The 25,376-nt window shown below is 34.2% G+C and overlaps 1 protein-coding gene across 1 annotated transcript; it reads right to left on the reverse strand.

Annotated features, from left to right (window-relative positions):
- Window positions 1-24,576, reverse strand: LOC107441471 (outer dense fiber protein 2-like; the record flags this gene model as incomplete). The annotated part of the gene is given in 8 exon segments (XM_043045689.2): window positions 1-712; window positions 2,293-2,442; window positions 4,650-4,721; window positions 8,860-8,909; window positions 9,925-10,107; window positions 12,605-12,775; window positions 20,260-20,436; window positions 24,489-24,576. Coding segments are annotated over 8 exon segments (1,036 nt in total), but the record flags the coding sequence as incomplete, so codon positions are not given.
- Between the last annotated feature and the right edge of the window lie 800 nt (window positions 24,577-25,376).

The raw sequence follows: 25,376 nt of genomic DNA on the forward strand, positions 1-25,376 counted from the left end.
TTTTTTTAATTGTTTTTTTTTTAATCCTTTTTTAAAAGAAGCCTGGCATATGAATATATATACTCTAAAAGATGTTGCGTTTTTTCCCTTCTCCTTCTACGAGGCCTGTTAATATTAGTTTAAAACTTCCTTCTGAGATATTATTTAAAAGAAAAGTTCAAAAAAAATTTTAATGAATAAACTATTAGAAATTTTATTCGGGTCTGACGTCACGTGTGGGTATGGGAGATCTTCTTCTTGAAGTGCAAGTCCCCAATTATGACAGAAACTATACTCTTACTAAATAAAATGAACACCTCCAAGTTACGCTATTTCCGCACTTTACATTCAGCGTTACCATGGGCACGTCAGACTTGGCATTTTGAAATTTACTAAGAATATAGTTTTTTTAGTTTGACTGAAATGTACTGCAATAGAGGGGGGGGAAACATATTTGACGAAACCATAGTAACGGAGAGGAGAGATATCTTATTCAATTTGCATAACTCCAATGACTATTCAGAAGCTAATGTTAAGGTAACGAAAGGATACAAAATAATGAGCATTGTTTTAATGGATGTATGCTGATTATGTATGTTGAAGTTCTCTAAAGTATTCTTCTTTTGTTTCGAACCCATAAACTATATTTAAAAGGAAGTCTTCCGATAAATGAGAGGAATATTCTTTTCGAAATCTTGAAATCATAGCTCCTTCTTTCATGTGGATATTCAATCTAGAGAAACAAACACATTTCTGTGAATTCCGAAGAGACTGCCTTGGATTTTATATTACATTTTTTATTTGAGTTTTTGCTTAATATCTTTTTCGTACTTAACAAACTTTTGATGATTCCGCACGATGCCTTTTGAAAAAGGTAGAAAATAAAGAGGTCACTTTATTTATTATATTAAAAGATATCTTGATAATTTGAAGAGCTTTTAAGGATTTTTCCTTATAAGTTATGCGATTTTAAGTCAGTCATTTAAAATTCCACAACATTTTTATATGTTTTAAAATTTAATTTTACAATTAAAAACTTTTTTTTTATTTTATTTCCAATGAGCTGCACTATCGGTCTTGCCGATGAGCAGACCTAGTGCGTTCTCCAGAGGTGGTATCCACTCTTTCAGGACCACCACAATGGGTGAGATACCGTTGGTCATGTTAATTTGGACGTCTAGTTTCTGCCACACTAGATGGCAGCACCGAGACTCTATTTGGATGCTAAAGTGCACTAGGAATTTAATTTTGCCGGAATTGTCAAGAGCCAATAAGGCACTCCAGGGATCTTTTACATGCCGCATAATCATACGACATGGCCGCTGAGGATTTTCTGCATCCCGAAAATCCGGTGTCTGGGCCGGGGATCGAACCCGCAGACTTGGGCTCAGAAGGCCGACGACAAACCAACTGCGCCACCCAGCCACCCAATTGAAAAATGGATGTATGCTGGATAAGACAATTGAAAACTGATTTTGAGGATACTGAAAAATTCCTTAAATTAATTTGTATTAATCTGTCGATGTAGAGATTAATTTCCAGATAGCAAAATAAGGTTTATTTTCACTCAGCAAAAACCTTTTAATATAAACCTAAAGAAGGTTTTATGCGATTTAAGAGTAAACCTTCTAGTCTTAAAACTAGATCTGTGATAATCTGCTCTATTCTATGCTCATTGCCCTAATCCAAAACCTTTAAAAACAACCTTCTATTTAAAAACCTTAAATTGAGGTTGACTCAGGGTTTTCAAGCCCTTTAAAATCCTTGAAAAAAGCTAGTCTTAAGGTGAAAATAATCTTAAATCTAGGTCATTATTAGGTTTATTTTCGCAATGTCTTGTATGCTCAGCTGAAATCCAGCTTGTCATGAAGTTTTAATGGGCAAAGCAATTTGATCCTATCTTTAGTGTGACGTCATCTAAAACGTCATTAGGAACTTAAGTGACCATTTCTAAGCGACAATACTTTTAAAAAAAGCTTTTAAAAATAATTTTTAATCCTTTTAGGATGAAAGGTTTGAAACTTCAATATTTTTGCTTTCTTGAAAAAAGGTTTTTGGTACAAACATTTTCGCGACACTAAAAGGAAAATTCCGAAACAAGGTTGCCGTAAGGTTGCATGCTTTCTGGGTCCTGTTCTGAAAGCGTTATCTCTTTAATAAATGTACGTGCAGTGGCACAATAAATAAATTGAATAACTTTTGATCTGATGATCAGATTTTCACGTACTAGGACTCAATGATTCGAAGGGGTGACTTCAAATGTGCAAATTAACCAATGCTGACGATATTTTAAGTTAGGAAATCAGTTCTTACATAACTTCCATTTCATCCAAGCATTGATGACTCTCTGGTTCTTGCTTCTTTCTGAGGAGTTGGATGAATTCTTTAATTAAATACTGATCACATCGCAGTTCACACAGCCATTCGATGTCTTCAACCATGTCGTCCACTATTTGACATATCCTGAAACATACCCAGATTGCAAAATAAGGTTTATTTTAACTCACCAAAAGCCTTTAAATGTAAACCTAAGAAAGTTTGTTATGCAGTTTACGTGTAAACCTTCTAACCCTAAAACGAGATCTGTGCTCTATTCTACCCACATTACCCTAATCCAAAACATTGGAAGACAACCTTCTATATAAAAATCTTAAATCTAGGTTGTCTTAGGGTTTTGAAGCGCGAAAAAAAAATCCTTGAATAAAACTAGTCTCAATGTGAAAATAATCTTAAATCCAGGTAATTGTAAGGTTTGTTCGAGACAATGAAAAGGAAATTCCGATACAAGGTGACCGTAAGGTTGTATGCTTTCTGGGTAAATAAGTATTTTAATTCCGACCTATTTCTTTAGTGATTTAACAAAGCCGTGTTCGATCACTCAACATGTGTTACTTTATGAATCATAGCTTTTACTCAAAGTAAAACAACACAAAGAAGTAAACGAGAAATAATTAAAAACGTGGATATAAGACTCAAAAGAAAGGTGAGTCGAAGCCATAGAGACACAGCCACCTAGTGTCAATGCCTCTCACTAAGTTTGTTACGTCGTCCACAGCTCTTTCTCGGTGTATTTTGAAGTCATTTGAAAATCATAACAAATATACGTCTTTCTGTTCGTATTTAAAGAAACTTATGAAAGAAAAATAAATATTGTTTCTGTCAGGCAATTTTCTTCTGCAACGAAGCAAAAGTAAAAATTCTTTGTCTGGCATTTGATTTGTTCAAGAGCATGTCACCATAAAACGCACCATTTTTAGTAGTCCAATCAAATACAATGCTCTTTGTCATATCATTATGATTTAAATATATATATTGAATGAAATAAATAAAAACATAAAAGAGTGATCGTATTAGTGAGATGTTATTCAAATCAATTACCTGACCCCTCGTTCTAGAAGGATCTCCAGGTTCCTCTACTGGTCAACTAGTGCATTTGAGATGAAGTTAAAGAGGGCACACAGTTCATTAAGAAGTGTTGAGAAACTTTTTATTCATCAAAACTTTCGGTTGGTTCACTTTGATGGAGCTGGCTCCCTTTTCACCATTTCTTACGCATTTCCACTCGAACGAGGCTTCCTTCTTTTTATGTCCTTTTAAAAAGAATTCTAGCACCGACGATTTATAAGCAGTTATATCGAAGATTTTATCATGGAAGTCCGCCAACCATTGGCGACAAACGCACACGTGCTGCACATCTCTATTTGCCAGAGATCTACTAAAATACAATCTGGTTTCCCTTACATTTTACTTTAGGAACTTTAAATATTAATTTACATCTTAAAATTTAGAGAGGTGAAATATCTTAAAAAACATATTGGGAGGAAAACTTGAAAAGTATCAAAAATGAGACTGTTGCTTCTTTCTCACGGTAGCTTCCTCGACTGACGCCAAGAAGGTACGCGGGAAAGCGCAAAAACGATATACGGTTAAAGTTAGGGTAGGGTTAATCGATACAGAAAAATAACTGAAAAAACTATTGAGGAGTAGAAAACAACGCATGTGTGATGTAGCAACATCACACTCTTGCAACGTCATATAGTTGTTTCTCTTTGAAGAACAAATGTTCTTAAAAAAATTTTTTTATCTAAATATGTCGCCAACTCCATAGGATTCCAGTAAGACTACGAAACTGTAATCTTTTTNGCATCATTTTTAGTGGTCCAATCAAATACAATGCTCTTGCAACGTCATATAGTTGTTTCTCTTTGAAGAACAAATGTTCTTAAAAAAATTTTTTTACCTAAATATGTCGCCAACTCCATAGGATTCCAGTAAGACTACGAAACTGTAATCTTTTTTTAATAATTCTACATCGTGAAAGATAGGAAGAATTAAATTTCTGTCTGACGTGTTCAATTTTTAAAAGCTTTTATATTGTTTGGAAATCATATTTGTATAATTTGATAACGAAATAAAACGGAACTATATGATGATTAATTAAATCCTATAAAACAAAAACAGTGGTCTTTCCTTAACTTGCAACGGAGTATAGCTACTTTACAGCGAGTAGTGTATTACTGGTGTAGTAAAACACCTAGATTACCTGTGGTGTTTCACAACTCCACCTTGTTGTAAAGTAGTTACCACCATTTTTGGGGTTGAGTTGACTAAATAAGTTTTACAAAGTAGTAGAATTTAAAAGAAAAACTGTCTGTTAATGAGGATCGTACCTTTGATGTTGAGAGTTTATTAAGTCTGAAAGAAGAGAATTTTCCTGATCGATTATCTTCGAATTTTCTGATCTGAAACACAAATAAAATTTAACGTACCATATACCATACTTATTATTATACAAGCAACAATCAACACATAAAATAAATTCGAACTTCATTGACATATACTTGTCAATACTTGACATATGCTTGCATATTTTCATTTGCTTTAAAAGTATTCAAGGGGTTTAGAGGGTTTTTCTACCAAAATGTTCGATTTTTTTTTTTATTGTGACCTGTTTTATTCTGAGCAATTTGACACTAAGCATAAGATTTTACTTTAAAAAACTTTCAAATATGTATATATAGTAAACCATACGTCACTTGTCTTCATAGTAATGACAGGTTTGCAAAAATTTAAGTACAAAATTGCACTTTCGAAGCATAAAAACTTCTATAAATCTTAAAATAATAGTCCCTTTGACTTGTCTTTATGTCTAATTTGATTCAGCGTAAAAAATATTTCAGAAACAAGACCTCACTTGTCTATACAGTAACGGTAAGTTCCCTCTTCCCGCTGCGGAATATGCAAAAAAAGAAAAAAGCTTTTATTTTCTTCAAATGTTAATATTCACACAAGTTTTCACGATAACATACGTTTTCACATTACATAAGTTTTCATGAATTTTCAAGTGTAAATCTACATGGTTATTTAGGGTTATCCAAAATATACTAATTTTTTGATGCTAATTATTAATTATGTTTTCGAAATCAGAGACAAAAACGTACTCTCTCTGTATAAACAAATATATTTTTCTACACGTTTGGATTCTTAACCTTCAAAATAAAGGTTTCAAAAACGCATTCTGGAAATTGTGGCCTTAATAGTTTAGTCAGGAGAGTGAATGAAAGTTTGATCTCCTTAATGTTAATTTTATTTTTAGTCATATCTTTAAAACAAATAGAGCATTTTTAAAAAAATTGCATCTACTCATGAAACCGATTTACTCAAAGATAATTTCATGCAAACAATTTTTAATATTCAATACTTAATTAAATTCTGGATGAAATGTTTTTTAATTATGAGGCATACATTTCTTACATCATATTAATCTCCGTATTTTTCCAATGAAAAATCTGAAGTTTAAACTGTTTTTTATTTAATAGAAGCCGAAAAAATTACAATGAATTATTTTTAGGAAAATAATTTGGCGACAATAAGGAAATAGTCAAATGGCGCGATTAATATTTAATTGTGGTTAACTTACGAGGAACTTGACTTATCGCACATTGCGTAAAATTTCATTCATATTTTTTACATTTTTTTCCCCTGTTGATAAACGATTGCTATTATTTTTCTCTTTATAAATATAAAATACGCGATGTTTCTATTAAAGTCGTCTGATAATTTATACGTAATTTAGTAAAGATCGAGGTTTGAATAAAACAATGTAGAGTTTTATAAAAGCCTGTTTTTGATAGTGTGATTACAGAGCTTTTTTTAAATTTTTATTTTTTAAGTTCGTTTTTTCAGTAGTCGATACAATTTGAAAAATATAATAATTTATACAATTTGAATAATATACACACACTAATCCAGTTTTTTTTTTTTTTTTTTTTTTTTTTTTTTTTTTTTTTTTTTTTNTTTTTTTTTTTTTTTTTTTTTTTTTTTTTGTACTTTAATTTCCTCTAAATTTAAACATTCGTTTTTAAATTATTGTAAAGTTCTGCGACTAACTGACTATTGTAAAGCTTGGATTTATTGCCAGTTAGCTGAGAATATGAAGAACTTAAAAACATTCTACTGCTTTAACATTACTCCATGCTGGCTAGTCACTATTTTTTTTCTTCCAAAAATGAAGATTATTTTTTAAATTGTTATTTAAGTAATAAAAAGTAAATAGAACAGGTTACTTTGCACAAATAATTACAATTTTTTATTTCGACACTCATTAAAAATTGCCTTTTTAAAATTTTTGATAAAAGAGTTGTGAAAATTTATCTCAACTTTAGGAAAATAATTTATGGTAGTATATAATTTATTATGTTAGGAAAATATTCCTTATCAAACAAATACTAAAAATAGAAGATTCGTGCTATTTCAGAATCTCAAAAAATTGTCATTTTCAAACTTAGAGTTTTTCTTATAACTAAAATAAAATACACTGGTGTGCAAAACTTAAGCAACAAGTGCGTTTTTTGTCATAACTCTACAAGAAATTATCCGATTGACATGAAATTTGAATATGATGTACATTATTTTGTACTTAAACGATGGTTAAAGAATAATGGCGCAGAAATGAATATAAAGATTAAAGTAGGATATGGAGCAAAAAAAGGCTTTATTTGACAGTGGCGTTACACATGATTGCCTGAAGAAGCGTAAGTACAACTGGCAGATGTTTCCTAGTATGGGATATGCCCTCTCCTTACTGTAATTGTTTGCTTGGCATAGTCTCTCCATGCTAAGCACCAGATTATTCAGGAGTTCTTGGGGTAAACGTCTCTATTCCTCCTTTAACGCATCTTTCAGCTGATGGGGGTTGCCAGGAGGATACTGTCGTGTCGCAAGACGTCTCCCTAATGCATCCCACACATGCTCTATGGGATTTAGATATGGAGAGTAAGCTAGCCAATCCATTCGTGTGATATCTTCACTTTCCAGTAACTCTTGAACATTAGCAGTACGATGTGGCCAGGCATTGTCATCCATAAAAATGAAGTCTGGTCCAATGGCCCCTCGGAACAGACGCGCATGGGGTAGGATTACCTCATTGCAGTAGCGGTCTCCAGTTACGGAACCTCGGTCGAAGATCTGAAGTTCAGTCCGCCCGTTCAACATAATGCCACCCCAGACGACAACTCCAGGACAACCGTAACGATCTCTTTCCGCGATGTTATTGGGATGAAATCGAGCTCCAACCTCTCTCCAGATCAACTGACGTTGAGAATCGCTTGTAGCACTAAAACGACTCTCATCTGTGAAGAGGACGCGACTCCATTGATGAGGTGTCCAGGTTTCGTGTTCTCACTCTAAACGGTGCCGCCGATGGCTAACTTTTAAAGGTATGCAGCTTTCAGGACGTCTAGCAAATAAGCCACCTTTGTGGAGGCGTCTGGCCACTGTAAATCTTTATACTTGTCGTCCTGTGACTGTGCACAGTTGCTGAGATATGGCGCTCGCTGACTGAAAAAGGTTTCTTTTCGCCTGGAGGACAATGTAACGGCCATCTCTTGGTCTTGTTTTCCTTGGACGGCCACCACCAACCATCCGAACAGCTGTACCAGTAGTTTGAAAGGCATTCCAAGCACGAGAAACAACACTTTTGTTGATCCCGAACTCTTCGGTGACACTGGTCAAACTACGCCCCTCCTCAAGCTTCCCAGTCAGTCTTCCTCGAGTAAAGTCGTCTAAATGATTTCTTGAAGACATGTTTCACAAAACAAATCGCTTGCACTTACAGCGAATGTCTTTATTACGGTGCTCTTCATCCTTTTATCACAGCTTTGACCTGCGCGCGCCGACCCACAAAGTTTACATACACTTACATCACCTACGACGTTTTATTTCTAAAATTTGCATACAAATAATCTTTCTACTGAATTACGTGCATATTATACTGCAATTTCATGGCTATCTTATACTTTGTTGGGGAGCTGTGGCCGAAAAACCACTTGTTGCTTAAGTTTTGCACACCAGTGTACATTAAGAAATTTTCGTATTGATTTTATATTTTATTTCATTTTATAACAGTCTAATATTTACTAGAAAAAAATCTGTTAGATTTCCGGAATTTTGTATTAAAATATAAATTCTAAATGGTTGGAATTTTTTCATTTCATATTCAAAAGTTTATCAAGAATTGATTTTGTAAATGATAGAAACTTCGATGATGAGTAACTGTTTCTCTTAGATCTAAATAACTGCAAATAAATGCAAATTTGAAAAATCATTGTTTGGAAGATTTTACCTCTGATGCAAAAAAGAGACACCGGTGTTTCATGCTGTATTTAATAACTATAAATTTTTTTAATTCGAAATATGATATTTTTCACTTATTTTGACTTTTAAGTTCATACAAAATATCGAGAAACAGTATGAAAAATGTGTTTCAAAATTCTGCGTAAAAGGGTTAACACCTGTAGAAGACATTAAGACATAACTATCACTCGTTGTTAACTAATCTTTTTATTTTTATTTTTAATTTCACTAAAAATTTAAACTTACTCATCTTTTGCAATTTCTTCGTGCTTGGCAGCACTTGTTGAATTCAGTTTCTATTTTCGAAAAACATTATAATTAGAAGACATAACAATTTAATTCAAGCTTAGAAAAGATTGTTTTTCCAATATTGCAGAAATAACAGGTAACTTGAAATGGGGGCACGAGGTTAAGTTATTAATAATGCAATGTTATAATAGCTTAAATAATTTTGTTCGAAAAAAAGAGATGTCTTAAAAAAATTATCTATGGATATTTGAGCTTGGCTTCTTCATATGTTCACTGGTAAATTCTCTTCTCAATTAACGTAAGATTTATTTTATTTTATAACGGTCGTTGAACAGCCGATCCAATTTTTGTGTTTGAGCCTTTCAATTTTGAACCGGACCCAGAAGACAAGGGAACTCCTGGAACAAGTATTGGGATAAATTTGCCTTCGTGGAGGGCTTTTTGATGGAACTAACCCGCATTTGCGTTACATGGAGAGGAAAACCACGAACACCTTCCACGGTTAGCCTGACGGCAAGGGGACTCTAACCCATGATCAGTCTACCACTGAGGATATTTTACGTTAGCATTGTGGTCGGGAGCAAGCCGGATGCGGAATTCGTATCGATCATCCATCGCTGGGATTCGAACCCGGTTTACCTCTTTAATAGGTAAGTGCTCCATCCCCATAGCCATCACGGCTCTACCGTAAGATTTAAAAGAAATTGTATCTGATTGTATAGCAGTGGACTGATCATTAAGACACTGTTCCCAGAAGATCACCGAAGTCAAGCATCACTGGCTGCGGTCAGTGTGCGGGTGGGTGACAACTTGGATCAGTCTGAGTAGGTGTACGGTATTGGTTCTCGTTAAACTGTTCTGCCATAAAGTGCTCGACTTCGTACTCAGGTTGTCGGGCTATCGAATTTGAGATGCTATCCCAAAATTTGCGATGGCGTGTCTTCAGATCATCCTCTGGGGTGTATCCCAGACCGTCGCCAGCAGCCCATTGTGCAGCTCTAGTGCGACGTAAATGAACTACCACAACGATACTTTAGCTAGTGGATTTCATGATAACATTACCTGAAAAGATTCTTCTATCCATGTTCTTTTTTCTTGACATCTGATAAGAAGTCGACCGAATTCCCAATGAAATTTTCTGATTCTTCTCATGTGAGTATGCATCACTATCTCTTGAAGATGTCTCTTCTGATGTTCTTCCAGCTTTGTGGTATCCAGTAAATCCTTAAGTTCATCTTTATGTGGCTGTTGGAAGAGAATAAATTCAGTTTTCGTGTCTGTTAACCAGTGGTGTAGTTTCAATGTATGTTCGAGGGTGTTATTGGTTATCTCCTTCTGTTGTTGTTGTTGCCGTCGTCGGCCATTAAAGCATATGGCCGCTTGTTTTAATGGCCGACTTGATTTAATGGAAATGGACGCATGGGGTGCGATTGCTCTTGTTTTCCAGTGGCGCCATCTATGGCCAAGAATTCAACTTCTGCTACACCCATACGTCACACCTGCTTATAGTGCTTACCCATTCATGCATCCATTCATTCATCCACTGATCGTTATTTTGACCTGAACCAAAGAATGATCAATCTCCAATTCAGTACCCCCAGAGGAACAATTTGTTACGGGAACATGGAGTACTTTATGACCGACAGATTTAACCTGCACCAGTCACCATTTACCACACGGGGAGTTTTCCCCTGGCTGGTTGCGAACTCCCGTTCTCACGAATGCGAGTCCAACTTGCACTGGATGACGCTTGATGTTTATACACTTTTTTCAAATATTAATTCATTAATCAGTTTAAATAATTAATTTTAGACTAGATTTAGGCTTAAATTTAGAAAAATTTTTTAAATTAATCATTAAAAAGGAACTAAATAAAAAATTTTCCTTGTTGACCTAATTGACTTAACGATTGACTTTAAAAAAAATTTCTTATATATTACTTGTTTTTATTATCAAACATAAAGCTGTGGTTGAAAAATATTACAAAGCCTGATGCAATTCTAATTATTATGAAATTTATTTTTAATAAAAGAGCAGCATGATTAAAATTAGTCTAGACTTGTAGTTAGTGATATTATTTATCACTTCCCCCCACAGACTCCAAAACGCGAACAAGTTTTTACTGAATTAATTCTTTTTTTAACTATTTCTTGCAAGCATACGAGAAAATCAGATCCACCATAATGTACTTGATTTATTATTTAATTGTGTGATTCCTTGATGTGAAATTCCTTTAAAATTTAAAACAATAACATTTTTACTGCGTGCAATAATGTGACACTTTTTAATGTTTTAAAGCATTAGTGATAATCAAATAAAATAATCCAGAACACATTCTATAGAAACATATTGAAAATTGGCACGTTACATTTCAAATTTATCAATATTGCAAAAAATGTTTAATATGAAAGGGAACTTATTGGTTAAAAATTATCAGAAAATTAAACATAATTACTTTATCACATTTTACCTAAAAATTTCATCCGAATGAAAATTTAAAGGTCAAAACAAGCTGGAAATTATTTCTTGCTATAAAACAAATATATCTTAAAACGAAACTAAAATCAATCACATTAACAAAAAATATTTTATAATTTTATAACCGTCGTTAAACAGCCGACCTAATTTTAGGTTTACGACTACTAAAGTTCAACCCCGCAGCTTTGTAGTTTTAAACCCAATCCAGAAGACAAGGGAACTCCTGGATCAAGTACCGGGAGAAATTTGCCTTCGCTGAGGACTTTTTAATGAAACTAACCAGCATTTGGGTTATAAGGAAGGGGGAAAACCACAAAACCCTCCCAAGGATAACCAGACGGCACGGGGACTCTAACCCATGATCCGTCTATCACTGGGATAGATCTCACGTCAGCATTGTGGTCGGTGCAAGCTGGATGCGGAATTTGTATCGACCAGCCATCGCTGAGATTCGAACCCGGTTTACCTCATTGGAAGGCTAAGGCTCTATCCCCTGGGCCTTCTCGGCTTAGCAGAAAATAATTGTAATTAAAAATTATATATAGTGCATAAATAAAACTAAAGAACTAATAACCACAATTATAAGCTATATTAATACTTATCGATTACAGTATAAAAATCGTTAAGTAATGATCGGAACAATTAAAAAAACAATTCACTAAATAGTTTTTAAGATACCACTTATGCCGAAAAGTGATAAATATAGAATTATTTCGTTAAATTATTAATAAACTATCTGAATATACTATTTTTTCAATAAATTAAAGCATTTTTTTTATAACCGTCGTTGAACCGCCGACCCGATATTGGATTTATGACTACTAATGTTCAACTGCGTAGACTTGTAATTGTGAACCCAATCCAGAAGACAAGGAAATTCCTGGATCATGAATTGGAAGAAATTTGCATTCGCGGAGGACTTTTTGAACGAACTAACCGGCAATTGAGTTGCATGGAGAGAGAAATTTCCACGGTTAGCCTGGCTGCAAGGAGAATCTAACGCATGATCCGTCTGCCAATGAGGATATTTTACGTCAGCACAGTGGTCGGTGCGAGCCAGGTGCGAAATTCAGATCGACCAGATATCTCTGGGATTCGAACCCGGCTAACCTCACTAGAAGGCGAACGCTCTAACCTCTAAGCCACCATGGTTCAAAAAAAAAAAAAAATTTGCGTTTTTTTAAGTAATAACTTAAGTTTAGTATTGAGTTTTGAAAAACTATCGAGGGGCATGTGCCCCACAAGCCTATGATTGTAAGTATACCATCAAAATAGTTAGTAATTCTTTGTCTGTTTCCAATTTGCTTCTGAGTAAAGAAACATCACATCTTAGCTGGGCTATCATTTCTTCACGGGTATCATTCGCCTCTATCTGCAAATAGCTCTTTTTGTCCGAGTTCAGGATTCTAGTACATTTTTTCATCTCATCTACTTCCTGAAAAAAAAAAAAAAAAAAAAAAACGATGCATGAGGTTTTTAAAGTAATATTGTTATCAAATTAATTGATCCGACATTTTACAGTATTAAAATGGTTTTTTTGCTTTTGTTTTGTTAGAAAATTTTTCATATCCATCCGAAATGTATATAAAAATATGAAAAGAAAATTACACATGACATGTTTTTTTTTTTTTTTTTTTTTTTTTTTTTTTTTTTTTTTTTTTTGTTAGACTTTATTAAAGCTTTGGCCATCCAACAGAAAAAAAAATTATTGGAGGAAATGATTTTAATAAAGTTTTTATTCGGTAAATTGATGAAACAATCGAATGCGTATAATGTATAGTCTAGATCATAGATTCTCAACCTTTTTAACGTTACCGCCCCCTTAAGGAGCAAAAATCATTTCAACGCCCCCCTTTGGGAAAATCCAGTTTTTTTACGCGTTAAATTTGTTTGATTTTCTTGTTTCTTTTAATTAATATGTACGTTAACTCGATACTTTTATCCCGGCAGGTAATCGCAGTCTATTTGTCATAATCAAATAAATACGGTAACGAAAATTAAAAAAAAAAAAAATACAACAAAAATAATCATTTATTCTTAATTAAATAATAAAAAAAAACACCCAAAAATAATTTTTTACATCAAAAAGTAGTATCAACGAATCAATCAAGTAACTATATCAGTATTACGTTCGGTTCAATATTTTTAGTAAGGTGAATACGCAAGTCCCTTTGTAGCACGATCTCGAGTCGATTTCTCTTTTTTGTGACTAGATAGCACTGAATCTACGTTCGAAACGGTGGAGAAGGGAAAGCCGATTTAAAAAAAATTAGGCGATACTTCACAGTCTAGGGTAAAGGCGACTGACGTTACCTTGAAGCCAAACTTTTGTGAGACGATCACCATTTCAAAGTTTCATTAGTTTAAAGTTCAACCAATTCCTCCTGAATTTAAACCTCTGTTGTTTCAATATTCACAAAAGGGTTCATAACCCATTGAGGGACTTCCAGGGACAAAACATCATGGAAATAGTCAGAAAAGTTCATGTGCAAAGAGTCAAGGTGTTGACAATATTCTTGTGCATCATGAGGTAATTTCGTCTTTCTTTTAAAGATATGATAAGATTGGAAATTGGCTGATCTCATTCACCAAAATTCTGCCTCCACAAAATGAGTTTTCTTAGAAAGGAAGAAATAGATGATTTTGTAGGGATCAAATTGAGCTCGTTGACTTGAAGTTGTAAATTAAAGCCATTAAATTTAGCAAATAACATCTTTGCAAATAATAGAGATACAGCTCTGTCTTCGAGGAACTCAAGAACAGAGTCGAAAAGATTCCAAAACCTATTGAGACATGCACCTTTGGAAAGCCAGTGAATCTCGGTGTATAGGAGCAAGTGATATTCTTCATCGTTTTTCGTACATAGCTGTTTGAATAATCAATCTTTGAGAGCATTACTGCTAATTTTGTTCACAGTAGGTATAACACATTGCTATGACTGGTGTCAACTGTCGCTTTTATTTTTTCATACTAAATGCTGTCCGTAAATCACGCAGTGAACAGCTAAAATATCTGATAACTCCCTCTTTAAAACGGCGATAAACCCACCCTGTCAATCCACTATTACAGAAGCTTCGTCAGTGACGGCAGACAAAATTCACAAGAGGAATGTTTTGCTCTTTATAATAATATTTGCCAGCATTGAGAATAGGTTCACCTTTGGTATCTACAATAAAGCAAAAAGCATCTCCTCAATAATTTTTCTTTCCTTCCCAAACCGGACACACGCCAACAGTAAGGCCTACACTACTTGGCAAGGTTGATTCGTCAACTTGAAAGGAAAATTCGTTGGATATCGAAAGTTTGTATACGGTGACATCAACCTCTTCAGCCATCTCATCAATTCGTCACAGCACTGTATCGTTGCTTAATTGGATATTTGTGACTAAATTTGCTGCAGCTGGATGGTGTAAAACTGTTTCTAAAACTTCCTCGTCAGCCGGGAGCATCAACTCTTTGCTGATGGTATGAGCTTTCCCAAATTTAGAAACTAATTTTGATATATTATAAAAGGCAATCAAACCTTCGTCGCATTTTTGTGATGAGGTTGCTAGTAAGACTGAGACAGCAGGTGCCTTCAGAAACTTGACTTTGATGTTCGAAAAAACGACAAATCTTTCATTTGTTTGTCAGGATGAATTTTTTGCAAATGCTCCAACTAATGAGAAGTTTCCATTGCCACATTAGATAAAATTTTGTTATAAAATAAACACATGGGTAGTTGAGAGTTTGACAGCGATTGAGCAAATCCAAACTTCAAGTACGCGACACTGTATTGACGACACTTATTTAACCGACATTGTTGATGGCAGCAAAATACAACGATAAAAGAAAATCTACCAATTCTTCAAATTAATAAATAATTTGCGATAAAGAACTAATTCACCCACGTACCTGGCCAAATAAGGAATAAAATCGAATTGAAACTGAGGAAAAACTTAATTGAAGCGAACGAAAACCATCATAAGAAACTCGGGTCAAATCGAGCATTCATATTAAAAGCGCATGCACTTCAATTTTCACTAAATGGCTTGAATGAGTCAGAGGCAAAAACTATTGACTCCTGCGCTACGCTGTGCTGGTTCGGATCGGAGCATAAGTTCGTTTCATTGGTGGTACAAATGGTGTATCAGATAATCTTAGTTTATTACATTAATTTAATCCTTTTTCCTTAATATTAATTTTAGATTAATTTTATTTATTATATAAATCTTAATTTAATAATTTTATTTGGGAGTTATAAAGTTAAACTTGAATAACGAAACATGCTCATCGCCCCCCTAGCCCAAAACATGCTCATCGCCCCCCTACCGCCCAAAACAAGTCCACCGCCCCTCGGCATACTCCCACCGCCCCCGTTGAGAAACAATGGTCTAGATCAGTGTTTCCCAAACTTATGACTATTGTGTACCCTTTCTAAATTTTTCGTAACGCTGTGTACCACTAATAAAAAATGAATGTATTTTTTACTATTAAAAAATTGTACAAAAGTTAAAAATCACTACTGGCTGTTGACACTACTAATTATTAACTGTTAACTCTGCAAAAAGTAACTAATAGAAAAATACGTCATCGTAAATTTTCATGGCTAGCTTTGTTTCTGAATAAAATTTTTTCAAATTTTCGTTTATTAAAAGATATTTCGCATAAGAACTCGTACCCCCGTTAAACTGTTCCAGTACCCCTTGGGGTACGCGTACCACACTTTGGGAAACACTGGTCTAGATAATAACAGAATATCCAACAAACTATAGGGCAGGGATGGCGAACCAATGGCGCGCGTGCCATTTATGCCACGCGACACAATATTTTGGGCACTCCACCGATCACAATTGTTGTTACACTATGAATAAGCACATGTAACAATTAAATTAAAATTCACAAAAAATAAACAAAATAATACACAATTATTAATAAAAAAATAAAAAATTAATGATAAAAAAACAACTAATAACCATAAAAAACGAGCTAACAATAAATAACTAGCCAAAAAAAATAGCAGTTCTTATTAAACTAACATCTTATAACCTAATATAAGTTATTTGTCATCTAATCTGCAACAACAGAAGTCACACTGATGTTACTTGAAAGTTGAATAACGCGTATAACTGAGATATTGCAAAATGTTTTTTTTTTTTCAATGTAAATCAAGAGTTTTGAGTTGATAGTAATTAGTATTATTATTTTCCCAATTATCACGAAGTAAAATTATTTGACGGCACGTCTATGACCTCATTAAGCAATTTTTTAGAGAAAATGGCACGTTGGTGAATAAAGGTTCGCTATCCCTGCCAAAGGGTATAATTTGCGATATTCAGACTTAAGCGAAAACACCTTGAATACAGCCCAAATAAAAGTACATGAATGGATATACTACAGTTTCATTTATATATACATGAAAATTTTCTTTCGTTTGGTTTTAATTTTCATACTGCCCTTACCATACAGCCCTAGTATATATACCTATACATATTTGTCTTGAAGTTCTATTTCCCAAAAGATCATTTTTTCCTCTAATTTTTTAAAATGCTTATAATTTTATTGAATTTTTTTCTCTCATAAAAAAATGCACACATCTTAAACGAAATATTTTTTTTCATCTGAAAAAATTGCTGTTATTTTAATTTTTATTTATTATCAATTGCTGCTTTTGATAAAAAATAGGATNAAAAAAAAAAAAAAAAAAAAAAAAAAAAAAAAATAGGATAGTAACAATTTTATATTTTTGAATTAAAACAACGTCTTCAGCATTACTTTTTACTATTATCACCTTAAAATAAAATTCCTTAGTTAAAATCGCATATTTTTCTTCATTATTATTACTCTTTTTTTAATGTTTATATCAAAATCTAAAAACTATTTTACATATTTTTTGAATGCTAATTAAAAGAAAATATATTTGAAATATCTTCACAGCCCAACAATGCTTCCCGTGTTTGAGGACTCTATTTTTAAATCTATTAACTCTATTTTTAAGCAGCCTTAATGAGAATGCAAAGATATTTTGATCCCCTGTCTGACAGCGACGATGGATCGCACGCTAGAGAGCATGTAACCTTACTGTAACCTTGTGTAGGAATTTTCTTTTTGTCGCCACGAAAATGTTTGCACTATAAACCTTTTTTCCATAAAACAAAAATATTGCAGTTTCAAACCTTTCATTTTAAAAGGATTAAAAATTATTTTTAAAGCATTTTTAAAAAGTCTTGTCACTTAAATGGTCACTTAGGTCCATAATGAGTCCAGCAGTGGACTGGTCGTTACGACACGGTTCCCAGCAGATCACCGAAGCCAAGCATCACTGGCTGCGGTCAGTGTACGGGTGGCTGACCACTTGGAACAGTCTGCGTAGGGACCGAGGGTGTGCGGTATGGGTCCTCGTTAAACTGTTCTACNTTGAATGCTAATTAAAAGAAAATATATTTGAAATATCTTCACAGCCCAACAATGGTTCCCGTGTTTGAGAACTCTATTTTTAAATCTATTAACTCTATTTTTAAGCAGCCTTAATGAGAATTCAAAGATATTTTGATCCCCTGTCTGACAGCGACGATGGATCGCACGCTAGAAAGCATGCAACCTTACGGTAACCTTGTGTAGGAATTTTCTTTTTGTCGCCACGAAAATGTTTGTACTAAAAACCTTTTTTCCATAAAACAAAAATATTGCAGTTTCAAACCTTTAATTTTAAAAGGATTAAAAACTATTTTTTTAAAAGCATTTTTTAACAAGTTTTGTCACTTTAAGTAAAATGGTTACTTAGGTCCATAATGAGTCCCGCAGTGGACTGGTCGTTACGACACGGTTCCCAGCAGATCACCGAAGTCAAGCATCACTGGCTGCGGTCAGTGTACGGGTGGCTGACCACTTGGAATAGTCTGCGTAGGGACCGAGGGTGTGCGGTATCGGTCCTCGTCAAACTGGTCTCTCGTAAAGTGATCGACTTCGTGTGCAGGTCGTTGAGCTACCGAAGCGGGGGTGCCATCCCCTCTGCAGAGGATCAAAATTGTGATGGCTTGTCTTCGGATCATCCTCAGGGATGTTTCCCAGACCGTCGCCAATAGCCCATTGTGCAGCTCTAGTGCGACGTAAATAAACTACAACAAGGTCCGTAATGACGTATTAGCTGACGTCACACTAGCTATTGAATCAGATTGCATTGTTCCATTAAAATTTCATGACAAGGTGGATTTTATCTGAGCGTACAAGACGTTGCAAAAAGAAGCCTTAATTACCTAGATTTAAGATTATTTTCACCTTGAGACTAGCTTAATTAAAGGTTTTTTTTCACGCTAAGACAACCTTGATTTAAGGTTTTTATACAGAAGGTTGTTTTTCAAAGTTTTTGGATTAGGGTAATGTGAGTAGAATAGAGCAGAGTGTGACAGATCTCGTTTTGAGATTAGAAGGTTTACACGTAAACAGTAAAACCTTTTTTAGGTTTACATTAACAGGTTTTTGCTGAATGAAAATAATCCTTATTTTTTGCTATCTGGGACCGGATCTGGTGTTTCCCCTCTCCAAACCAAGCCATGGGAGAAACAACATGCACCTTACTGTATAAACACAGCCGGCCATCAGGATCGAATTCATGACTCCCATGCTTTCCAGTAACAATGTGAGCTAATCGATTGTGCCACTGGAGCCCGTTTGTGTAACATACTTATTCTGGTTTCATACAGTTTATTCTTTATTATCATTAGAGAGTTTTTTTCTTTTTTCGAATACGTTATTCTATGGTTGAAAAAAAATATTAAAATTTTAGTATCACTCGAAATTCAGCCTAAATTAAGTTCTCATAGAAATAAAGACATTTGTTTCATTATTTGAAAGATATTTAACAATATTATACTCATTTAACAAAAAAAAAAAAAAATCTTAATCCTCTTAATCTTTCCACAATAGAGCAAAATCAACGATTGCCGCAAGGCCATAGGGAAACTAAACGTAACAAATGGCGATTTAAAAATTGTCTACCAGCTGCCGATTTTTTTTTTCGTTGAAAATGTACCCGATTTGCACATTATTGATAGCATTATGTTGAATAAAGGATGAATTATTCCGAATATTTTAAAATGTTCTGAAAATTTCCCTCTTATTTCTTAAATTTTCCTCTTTTTAGTGGTGCTTTATTTACGTTGAACTAGAGCTGCACAATTAGCTATTGGCGATGGTCTTGGAAACATCCCAAAGGATGATCCAAAGACTCGTCAACGCAATTTTTATTCACAGCAGAGGGAATCTCTCCCCCGCTTTGGTAGTTCGCGTAATCGAACACTTTACGGATACAACAATTTAGCGAGGCTGATACCAGTCATTCTCGTATTCTTCGCAGGCTGATCATAGTGGTCACCCAATCGCTCAGCGACAGCTAAGAGAAATGCTTGACATCGTTAATCTACTAAATGAAACTTTAATGTTTACCATATTTTAAGAAATGCCCAGAAAGAAAGATATTACAATATTAATGTCACAGGCTGGGATAGCTTGGTTGGTAGAGCACTAGGCCCATGTCGAAGAGATCGTGGACTCGATCCCCGCCGGCCGAAGACTCCCCTTGAACTAAATGGTGACTGATGCATGTTAAATCTGTCCGGGCACAAAGTCCTCCATGTGCCCATAGCAAATCAATACCTCTGGGAATAATCCAGGAGCTCCCTTGTCTTCTGGATTGGGATCAAAATTACGAGGATACGGAGTTGAACATTGGTAGTCGTAAACTCAGCATTGGGTTTGCTGTTCAACGACGATTATAAAATTAAATATTACTATCATCAATTATAAAATTAAATATTACTATCATCAAGTTTAAACTTGATTTTTTTTTTATCAAAGTGGCTTCGTGTTTTTAAAAATGGCTACTGTTAAAAATGCTACAGCTGGCTAATTTTGCCCTATGCATACCACCTCGTGACTTACTTGTAAGCCATCAATGATGCATGATTTCTGAACGTTTTTCTGACCCATCGTTTCAATCTCTTTTTCCATGCCTCTAACTTCTTTCCTTAGATTGATGTTGGACATCTGTTCTTCTCGCAACCTTCTAATCAATCTGTTGCGCTCATCAACTAGATTTTCCCCATCTTGTCTGCATCTCTGAAACGATGACAACATTCGCCCTTGATAAAAGTGGATAAACATAAATACTGATGTACCGTCAGGAGAAAAACCCAAGCCATCGCAATTCCCAACCCTTGGTCAGTTGGCACTAAATGCTGGTCGAGACTCTAATCCAAGATGAATCTTGGGATGTTGTGATACCAGCTTATTTAGGGCGATTCACCAGTCCAGTGGTGATACAGGGTGACCCTCATAAGCTTTCTGTCGTTGAGAGTAATTTCAGCCGAAAACTGCAAAAACTTACATAACTTGTTTTCTTACATTGTGACGGCTAAATGAATACAATTAAGTTATTTTATTTACAAAAAGGAAAAGAAAGAGTGTGCGCCTGCGCGTGTGTGTGTTTAAGCGATAATACTAGGTCTAGTTAAGTGTTATTGCCCGGTATACACTTGCTCGGTATTCTCTACTCTGAAGTTTTAAGATCCAGTGCCATTGCCGGGTATCAATACTTCTTTAAGGTCAAGTGCCACTGCCCGGTATGTATTTAACCGGTACTCCGAACACTGATGTTTCTCCTAATCTATCCTCAGCAGATATACGAACGAATAAATAATAAATAACGAATAGCGAACGAATAACGTATACGAATAATGAATAATAAAACGAATATCGAATTAATATAATTATATCAACGAATAAATTAATATCAAATCGGATATAACAAATATTCCCGATATTCACCGTTCACCGGTGAAAATCGTCATTCTCTTGAGTTCGGTCATTCACGGTGACACACACACACGCGCACGCACACACACGCGCACGCACACGCACACACATTTAGATAACGCCATACCATGGGAGAAACTTTTCGTCGTAAATTCTTTTTCACTTCCGTTATTAATTTTTTTCCTTTTTTTAAAAAAAAAAAAAAAAAAAAAAAAAAAAGAGAGAGAAAGAGAAAATGAGTTCCGACAAACAAAGAGTCGGCCATCGAGTTTCAATTTGCTGAAAGAAAACTTCAAAATGCTACCAAATTGTTGGGAGAGAACTTCACCTCATCATTCATTTTCATTTTGATATTTAAAAAATTTCTTTCCAGAATTTGAAACCTCATGGCTTACCCTAGGGGTTTGTTTGAACTCACTTTTAATAAAACAACTTTTTTTTTTCTTTTAAAAAAAATTAGTTTTAGGACGTGAAAGAGAATTTGCTACGAAAATGTTTCGCCATGTTAAGGCGTCCTCTCAAGAGGACCTCGTAAAAAAATTTTCGTCGCTAAGTCTCTTTTTCCTTGATTACTAATTTAAAATTTAAAGTGTAGAAAAAGTGAATTTAGACAAACCTATAGAGCCATGAAGTTTCAAATACTGAAAAGAAAACTTTAAAATCTACAATTGAAAGTAAATTATGAGATGATAACTTAGGATGTTTGAATTTTGAAATTTGTTTGAATTTGTTTGAATTTTAATGCTTTGAAACCTTTTTTTTTCAGTAATTGAAACTTCATGGCTTATTTTAGATTTGTCTGTACTTACTTTTTCTTTCCTTTAAATTTGTAATAAAGGAGAAACAGAATTTGCAACGAAATTTTCTTCCCCGGTATGGACTTCTTTTAAGATGGCGAACAAACTTGATTGTGGTCTGCATTTGATTGTGGGTTGAGAAACGAATTTTCACTGGTAATAATCTCATTATTACATCTGCTTCTTTTTTTGGGTTTCGTTTCGTTACGTCAGTCTAAATGCGCCGAACAGGCCGAGATAGCCTGGTCGGTAGGGCGCTGGGCCCATGTCCGAGAGTTCGCGGGTTCGAATCCAGCCGGCCGAAGACTCCCCGTGTAGTATCAACACCTCCTAGAATGAAGGCCTCAGCACGGATCAATTTAGTAGTCCGATGTGACGAAGTTAACTGCGCAGTAGATGAAAAATAAGAAAGATTGCTTTACGTTCGGGTTACTAAGCTGCGCAGTGGTTGAAAATACAAAATATGTCATTACGTTTGGACTACTAAAGGATATTTATGGTAACACGTGCTGAGGCCTGCTCTTTTCTAGGAGGTGTTGGTAGTATATGGTGACTGATGCACGTTAAATCTGTCGAGTCGCTAATTCCTTCATGTTCCCGTACCAAATGGATACCTCTGGAGGTACTGGATTGGAGATCGATCGTTCTCTGATTCAGGTGTCAAAATTACGATCTGTGGATGAATGAATGGATGTGTGAATGGGTCCGCCTTATAAAACGGGCTGTGGCGTGTGTGCGTCTGAAGACGAATTCTTGGCCATAGGATGGCGCCACTGAAAAACAAGAAACGCACACTCTGCCTTAAATTTGCTCGGTTTCAGGAAGCAGGCTTGCCCTTGTGGCAAGCGGCATTAGAAACAACAACAACAAACAAATGCGCCGAATGGGAAAATTTGTTTTTCTTCACCTAAAATGGAATAATGCTGTTTGCATTGAGACCGACATCCACTCCTCTGATGTTTGGGGGTATTTCTCCTGGTGGTAAATCTATAAACACAGAACTGAGGATATTTATCAACTTAAGTTTTCATTTAGCTTTAAAGCAGCTGACCCAGCTAAAAATAAACGACAACTTTTATACCGATTCTACATTCAACTATTATTCTATATTCAACTGGTGATTTTCTGCAGTACAATCTTAACAGCAAAAATACTTTAGGAATAATTTTAGCTAATGTTAAATGAAAATAAAGTTTTAACTAATCTCTATAAAATTACTGTTGCTAATATGAAGTCACTTTAAAATTAAAATAATAATAATTATAATTTTAGGGAATTGGAACTACTTTACATTCGGAAAAGGGGTACTTTTCCATTAGAAAGCGCAAGTAAATTCAGATATTTTATTTATTTACCTATTTTATTTAAAAAAAAAAATAATAATTACTTGTGCTCGGTGATATTGGCGACTTTATTAGCTGCATTGGCGACTTTATTGGCCGCACTGGCGAAATGAAAAAGTACTGAAAAGCCGAAAAGAGCACTATTTATTGTTTTTCTAAAGATTGCATGCGTTGAGTAGGTAGTAGGAAAGAATCGTTTATTTTCTTCCCGGCTGAAAAAGGGTATCTTCTAATTGTAAAAATTATGTCTGGATATTTTCACAAAATTTAATGTTCAGTCATGGCTCTTCATTTCAAAAATTTTAATGAAGTATGAATTATGTTTTTTTATAAGCCTTGTTACTTTAATAAATAATTATTAAAAAAAAAAAAAAAAAAAAAAAAAAAGAAAAAAGCCTGTTATATCTAAATTAGATATAACAGGTATATATATATATTTTTTTTCAGATTCTAAACTATTGTGAAGGGACAAATTAAATTAAAAAAGCGTCCTTTCCGCCATTTTGTGTTAGTAAACCAATGTGCCAAATATATTTAATATATTAGCAGTTATTGGAGAGAGAAAATAAAGAAGTGGGAAAAAAGAGAAATAATTTGTGTTAAGAAAACCAAAATAGGAAGGAAAAAAAAACACGACATTTATAGCTTTGAAATTCATAAATTTTTTTAAAATTATATTTCTTACATTAATTAAATTCGTAAACCTCAACATTATTTGATTAAAAAAAATGTTCTTTAACAAATTAGGCTGTATTAGTAATAATTATTATTTTTGTTCAATGTCATTGATCTAAATTTGTTGTTGTCGCCACGTGAAAGATATTTCGCCTCTTTGGCGACCGTTTCTTATATTGTGTTTCGATAATTATTACTTATTCGTTCTTCGATGATAGCTATAGTGAGCGTCCTATAATAAAACTATGGATATCAATTGAAAATCTATCGTTCTTCGTTGCGGACAATCTATAGTGAACTATAGTAAAATTTTACAGTCCACTTTTTAATCTTCGTAAAATATTTTGAAATTTTAACGGATACTTTGCGCTTGGCTCTTTTTAGATAGACTTGTGAAGTTAACTTAAAAAATATATAAATAAATAAAAATTCAAAACGCTTTGTGATATCGCACACCGCTGGCAGTTGCTAACATACAGCGTATTGATTGCTGTCCCAAAAACTATTCTATTAACAATATAAAGTCTGTATTTTTAGTTACCATTATCGCTAAATATAAGTCATAATCCTGCTGTACTCCACATCTCCATGCACGCTTTATAACGTTATGTTTCTCCCTTTTTTCTCCGCTGTCAAAGAAAGAAAGAACATTTCATTAATATATTAAAAAAAACTAAATGAATAAATGAAATTATACATAAAAAAAATTCATAGAAATTTTTAATTTTAGTATTTTATTGAGTAACCCTGAAATCATAGATATTGTGGGGATATGAGATATCGACAATGCCGATCAATCGGAAGTTATCTCAAATTCGAATCGAGTTAGCATGTCTTATATGTTAATGAATCGATGTTTAATTATCGTAACGGTAGTTACCCCACAATAGTCCCACCCCCCCAGAATTTTATCAGAGATAGAATTCGATGTACGGATACCACTAGTTGCCGTATTTGCGAAGCGTTTGTGGTGAGAGCTGTATTAAGTTCACCGTATTATGAGCGTTTGCCGTGAAAATTGTACTAAGCTTATGGCTGTGCGTGTGGACGCTCCTGTATTGCTATTACCAGTCGAGTGTGTGCACGATCCCGTTGTGAGAAGCAACAGCGAAATGAGGACGATAACGCAGTCTCACATAGCAAGTCAGCTGTTCAATGTAGACCGTCTATCGAACTGGACATTACTGACGACATGAGCGAGTTCATATCACGTCCGAAGGTGACCAATGTTACGCATTAGTTATAGTTATAGTCAGTAACAACCCTCTTATACTAAACGCTTTTCTTACCTATTTTTTTAAGTGAAAAAATGCAAAAAATCAGCATATTTTTTAATTTCATTAATAAATACAAGGAACTAAAACAAAACGTATACACAAGTTTAAAGTTGAAAATTTATTTATTGTGTAAAAAAAAAAAAAAAAACATT

This window comes from Parasteatoda tepidariorum, chromosome 3, assembly GCF_043381705.1.
Source record: "Parasteatoda tepidariorum isolate YZ-2023 chromosome 3, CAS_Ptep_4.0, whole genome shotgun sequence".
NCBI lineage: Eukaryota > Metazoa > Arthropoda > Arachnida > Araneae > Theridiidae > Parasteatoda > Parasteatoda tepidariorum.